The following is a 6,324-nucleotide window of genomic DNA, read 5'->3' as shown; positions in this document are numbered from 1 at the left end:
AGGGGGACAGCCTGGACCCGCCTCCAGCGCCCTCTGCTCACAGGGCCATGATGATGACGGCCTGCGACCTGTCTGCCATCACCAAGCCCTGGGAGGTCCAGAGCAAGGTGAGCCATCACCTGGGGCGCCACCTCCCTCCTGGGGGGTTGGCCTGCAGGAGGTATGCTCACGCGTGTGGGGTTCCCCGGTCCGGGTGGAGACCGCAGACACAAAGCCTCCGTCAGGTCCTTGGGGCGCTCTCTGACCCAGCGCTGAACCCCACTGAACCCCACCGGGTGAGCGACTGCCTTTTCTGTGCTCCCAGGTTGCGCTGCTGGTGGCAGCGGAGTTCTGGGAACAAGGAGACTTGGAAAGGACGATTCTGGATCAGCAGCCCATTGTGAGTGTTGCTTCCAGAACCTCCGCCCGGGGCGTGGTCCTGGCTCAGTGCAGACAGGGGACCCCGGTTCTGAAGTCCTGGGCTCTCACTCTGGGTCATGTGACGAGATGGGGTGTGGGTGCCGGTGGCTCGGGATCCGGGGAAGCTGTGAGGTTGAATCTGGTGGAACCAGGCAGCGGATCGTGGCCAGAGGCTCCACGAGCCGAGGCAGCTCCGCAGTGAACACGGCTGGGCCCTCAGAGGCCCAGGAAGTCCCGGGTGGGACAGTCGTGGCCCCAGGGAGGGTGCCGAGCCAGGGAGCCAGGTGCTGGAGCCAGGGCCCACACACGGCACATGGCGGTGCGGGGCCTGCGGGTCACAGTGTGGTCCTGACTATTCTGCAAGGGAACCAGGGGCCAGGACAGCGTGGTAGGTCCAACACGTGAGAGGCGGGGAGAGGGTTTGCTCACAAGCCAACCCACTTGGTGAATAGCGGTCTGAACACAGGCCTGAGGAGGAGCCGGGCAGTACAGGCGCAGGAGAGGCGCCCTGACCACCAGTAACGTCTCTGGGACACTTGGCCGGTTTGTCCGTTCAGGCCAGGCTGCTAGTGCCCTGCCTGGCTCACTCTCCCCACGCCGGCTCCAGACCATGGGTAACTGTGAAGCAGGGACTGACAGGAGGCAGCTTGGCGGGTCCGGAGGGTGTGGACAACGAGGACAGCAGCCTAAGCTTACCAGGGGCTCGCGCCAGGGGTTCTGGGGTCCCGGGTTGGCACCGTGGACAGCTCCTGGGGAGCTGGAGGGGCCGCTCTCAGGGAGCCCGGGGTCCTGGTTCAGCACCCTGGACAGCGCGGTGGTGGGCCTGGTTCGGCACCATGACAGCGCGGTGGTGGGGCTGGTTCGGCACCACGACAGCTCCCTGGACTGGGGCCGCTCTCAGGGAGCCCGGGGTCCTGGTTCAGCACCGTGGAGAGCTCCGCGGGGAAGATGGAGGGGGCCGCTCCGGGGGCGCAGCGTCTGGGGCCCTAGGAGACCTGGGGCAGGCCAGCACTATGACGTTGACACGGATGCCCTGGAGCCAGGGCCCGATGGCTCCAAGGCGCGTGGGGCATCCTGGCCTTGCCCTGCCAGGGCCCAGAGTCTCAGGCAGGCTGGGCCAGGCCAGGGCTCCACCTTCCTCTGCGCATCTCCATGGTCATGTTCATCCGAGTGGGTGGGGCTGAGTGAGTCCTGGTGCTTGGGATGTGCCGGACCCACCTGGCCCTGGCCCTGCCCCTGGCCCTGCCCCTGCCCCTGCCCCTGGCCCTCACTGTGCCCTGCTTCCCCCAAAGCCAATGATGGACCGGAACAAGGCGGCTGAGCTCCCCAAACTGCAGGTTGGCTTCATCGACTTCGTGTGCACCTTCGTGTACAAGGTGAGCGCAGGCAGCACGGGGCCCACGGGCCCAAGAGGAAGGGCCGTGGAGTCATCGGCCACCCAGGGCCACCCTGGCCCACCCTGCTCACATCTGCAGTAAAACCCGACATCTTCAGTGTCACCCCAAGTTGAGTCCCTCCCCCTCCCTCGCACAGTCCGCGCCTCGTTCCCACCGGCTTTCTCCCGTTCAATGTCCTCACAGGCACCTCGAGGCCTCACCTCCAGTGTCCCTCCCCCAGCCCCCCGGGCACTCCCCGCGCCGGCATGGTTCTCGGGGTGACGGCAGGTGCATCTGTGGTGTCTGTGAGCCCGAGGACAGGGTGGCCCCATGGAGCTGGGTGTGCTTTGCCCAGAAACACGTGCTGCACAATTGACAAGTGACAGCAGGTCATAGCTCAGGGGACTGGCCAGGGACTGAGGGGCATCTGACTGCACAGCCTCCTGTGATGCCCAGCATGGCCAGGGCCGCCACCCTGCCACTGGGGCAGCAGGGCAGACCCCACACTCCAAGGAGGATGTTGCCTGGTTCTGAGTGAAGTCACCCCTGACTGGATCGTCCCACCCCATCTTGGCCCCCAGGACACCACACTTCCCTCCACTGCAACTCCAACCCCATTTCCTGCCTCCACAGCGGACGTGTAGGGGGAGGCGGGACCAGGATGTGCACTGCAGTCCTGACCTCACAGGTCACAGCTCAACACGCATCCCCTCCCCACGGCACCCACATGCCCACAGCATGTGTGTTCACATGCCTGTGTGCTGTGCATGCATTTTTTATGTGTGTGCATTGTGTATGATGTTGTGTGCATTGTGTGTGATGTGTGCATTGTGCATGGTGTGTGCACTGTGTGGTGTGTGTGTGCATTGTGTGTGGTGTGTGTGCATTGTGTGTAGTGTGTGCACTGTGTGATGTGCTTGCATTATGTATGATGTGTGTGCATTGTGTGTGGTGCATGCACTGTATGTAGTATGCACTGTGTGTGGTGTGTGCACTGTGTGTTGCCCCTGGCCCTGCTGTGGTGTGTGCATTGTGTGTGGTGTGTGCATTGTGCGTGGTGTGTGCGCTGTGTGTGGTGTGTGCGCATTGTGTGTAGTGTGTGCACTGTGTGATGTGCTTGCATTGTGTATGATGTGTGTGCATTGTGTGTAGTGTGTGCATTGTGTGTGATGTGCTTGCATTGTGTGTGGTGTGTGTGCACTGTGTGTGGTGTGTGCGCATCATGTGGTGTGTGCATTGTGTGTGGGGTGTGCACATTGTGTGTGGGGTGTGTGCATGTGTGTGTGGTGTGTGTGCACTGTGTGTGGTGTGTGTGCCCTGTGTGTGGTGAATGCATTGTGTGTGGTGTGTGCACTGTGTGTGGGAGTGTGCACTGTGTGTGGTGTGTGTGCACTGTGTGTGGTGTGTGCACTGTGGGGGGGTGCATTGTGTGTGGTGTGTGTGCACTGTGTGGTGTGTGCATTGTATGTGGTGTGTGCACTGTGGGGGTGCATTGTGTGTGGTGTGTGTGCACTGTGTGTGGTGCATGCACTGTATGTAGTATGCACTGTGTGTGGTGTGTGCATTGTGTGTGGTGTGTGTGCACCGTGTGTGGTGTGTGCTCTCTGTGTGGTGTGTGTGCATTGTGTGTAGTGTGTGCACTGTGTGATATGCTTGCATTGTGTATGATGTGTGCATTGTGTGTAGTGTGTGATTGTGTATGGTGTGTGTGCATTGTGTGTAGTGTGTGCATTGTGTGATGTGCTTGCATTGTGTATGGTGTGTGTGCATTGTGTGCGGTGTGTGTGCACTGTGTGTGGTGTGTGCGCATCGTGTGGTGTGTGCATTGTGTGTGGGGTGTGCACATTGTGTGGGGGGGGGGGTGTGTGCACTGTGTGTGTTGTGTGTGCACTGTGTGTGTGGTGTGTGCACTGTGTGTGGTGTGTGCACAGTGTGTGGTGTGTGCACTGTGTGTGGTGTGTGTGCACTATGTGTGTGGTGTGTGCACTGTGTGTGGTGTGTGTGCACCGTGGGGGGTGTGCACTATGTGTGGTGTGTGTATGAGACATGGGAGAAGGGGCCCCAAGACACACATATCTGTGAGTCCCCACCCCCTCTGCAGTTGACACTTTCGGCTCTATTCTTGGGGTCCTGGCCCGCTATGATGGCGTGTGTTACAAGCATTCACGCCCACAGCTCCCAAACGCAAACGCCCAGCCCTCCTCCCTGTTCAGGGCTTTGCTGGGAAGTGACATCTCGGTGGCCGTTCCTCCTCCCACCCGGCCAGCCTCAGGGCTGTCCTCAGAGGGAACCGAGGCAGAGGCAGGGTCGTGACCTGTCCCTCCACCCGCCCGGGGAGGTCGCGACGTCTGGGTTCCCTTCCAGGAGTTCTCCCGCTTCCACGAGGAGATCCTGCCCATGCTGGAGCGCCTGCAGAACAACAGGCAGGAGTGGAAGGCGCTGGCGGAGGAGCACGAGGCGCGGGTGCGGGCCCTGGAGGAGGAGCAGCAGCAGGAGGAGAGGACCGCGGCCAGGAAAGGTCTGGCCCTGGGGTGCCGGGCGGGCACCGGGTAGCCAGTCAGAGCAAGTGAAGAGGCAGAACAAGGAAGTGAGTTGAGCGGAACAGCAGGTGTCCCCGGGCCCCTCACTGCAGAGGCGGCCACGGGGGAGGCCCGTCCACCGGGAGGCCCGACCACGTCCACGGGTGGGCCCCGCCGACTCAGGAACTCACCAGCCTGGACAAAAGGGTTCCCTTCTCCTGGCCCAGCGGGGCCCCTCGTCTCCTCCCAGGAAGGATCATGGGTGTTACTTCCTTCACGAAGGGGAAAGCCCACTGAACTATCACCAGCTCTGAATGGATCTTCCCTGCAAAGAACAGTCCCCTCCAGAGTAACTCGGAAACCCACCTGTTTTTCCACGCTCACACACTCACATGCACACACACACACATGCACACACACACTCATGCTCACACACGCACATGCACGCCCACACATGCTCACACTCACATGCACACACACACACGCACGCCCACACATGCTCGCACTCACATGCTCACACATGCACACGCATGTCCACACATGCTCACACACACGCACGCACTCACATGCTCACACGCGCGCACACCCACACATGCTCACACACACGCGCCCGTGCCCACACATGCTCACACGCACACACACGCTCTCACACACACGCACACCCACACATGCTCACACACGCGCGCGCACACATGCTCACGCGCGCACACACGCTCACACGTGCACGTACACATGTGTGCCCACGCATGCTCACACGCACACATGCACACACGGAAGGAAGAGCTAGGAGCCGTGTGCACGACTCCCTGGGCTGTGTCCAGCACAGTCGTTGGCCTGTTCGCCCTGAACTGTGGGAAGGTGGCTGCCCTGGAGCGGCTCAGCCAGCCCGCTGGACTCTGGGGCCGCGTGGCCTTGTGCCCACCTGTGCTCGGCCACGCGGCTCCGGGACTTGTGTGCCACTCCCTGCGGTTCCCTGCTATGGGCTGTGGGAGGCCAGGGCGGGGATAACAAAGGTGGGCCCCAGAAATCTGCTTAGCTGACCACAAATGCTCCTCCCCCCCCACAGGCCGCAGAGGACATGCAGGCCGATGGGAGGGGCCCGGCTGGGGCGTGCGTGGCCCTCCCTCAGCTTCCCGCCTTCTCTCGCAGGGGGCACAGAAATTTGCAATGGTGGCCCAGCACCCAAGTCCTCGACCTGCTGCCTCCTGTGAGCCACTCAGGGCACCGAGGGCTCCCACATCCCCACGCCCACGTGGACTCTGCCTCTAACCACTTGGCACAAGACGTTAGGAAGCCTGAGACGATTTTGGATACTTTGAATTTTTTTTAAGGTTTGTGTTTTTATCGACTGTAGTCAACTACAAATAACTGCAGCCCGCCCTGCACTGACACTCACCGCCTTTGACAGTCCCTCGGAGCCCTGCGTCTACACCAGGGTCGGAAGCCTGGGGAGAAGGCTGCGCCTGTGTTTTTATGGACACAGAGGTGCTGTTTCCCAGCTGGCTTAGGAAACGGTATCTGACCAGAAATGTAGAATAAATGAAAACAAGTTGCCCCTTTTCTTCTGTGGAGGGAATTACGGCAGAGGGCGCACTGTATATGACCCATTGGAAAAATTCCGGCAGGGAGGGGAGGCCGGGAGTCCAGCGCGATCAGCCCTGAGTGGGCAGTGCAGAAAGAACCCAGAATAAAGGCCCTGTGTGTCACTGCTGAGGGACGAGGTTGGGCAGGTCGGTCTCCGACGCCCGGGCTGCCCAGGCCCCTCCTCTGCAGCTGGGGGTCCGCTTACCGCAGCACCACACACCTCCGATGGTTCCACAACTGAGCCAGGAAGAAAGGCAGTCACCCCCAAACTGGGAAGCAAGGACACAGGTGAGAGGGGTGCTAATTATCTGGCAGAAATTAAGGACTTTTAACTCCTGATGTGAGCTCTCAGCATCTGTTCCCGACACTGGGTGTCACAACCCCCTGGGAAACGCCCTTCAGCTGGGTACAGGCCAGTTGCTACAATGCCAGTTCTGATGGCACCG

General features: G+C 61.0%; 1 protein-coding gene across 1 annotated transcript in view; it reads left to right on the top strand.

Moving 5' to 3' along the window:
* PDE6B (phosphodiesterase 6B) overlaps positions 1–5,848 on the top strand; it is a 19,875-nt gene extending 14,027 nt beyond the window's left edge. Inside the window, exons 13-17 of the mRNA XM_015568929.1 lie at positions 3–107; positions 305–379; positions 1,692–1,775; positions 4,140–4,293; positions 5,444–5,848. Coding sequence (XP_015424415.1) covers positions 3–107; positions 305–379; positions 1,692–1,775; positions 4,140–4,293; positions 5,444–5,505 — 480 coding nt within the window. The 3' untranslated portion in view covers positions 5,506–5,848. The remainder of the gene's footprint in view (positions 1–2; positions 108–304; positions 380–1,691; positions 1,776–4,139; positions 4,294–5,443) is intronic.
* The last annotated feature ends 476 nt before the right edge of the window (positions 5,849–6,324 follow it).

The sequence above is a fragment of the Myotis davidii genome, unplaced genomic scaffold, assembly GCF_000327345.1.
Source record: "Myotis davidii unplaced genomic scaffold, ASM32734v1 scaffold665, whole genome shotgun sequence".
In the NCBI taxonomy this organism is placed as follows: Eukaryota; Metazoa; Chordata; class Mammalia; order Chiroptera; family Vespertilionidae; genus Myotis; species Myotis davidii.
This window is presented reverse-complemented; position numbering and strand designations above follow the sequence as displayed.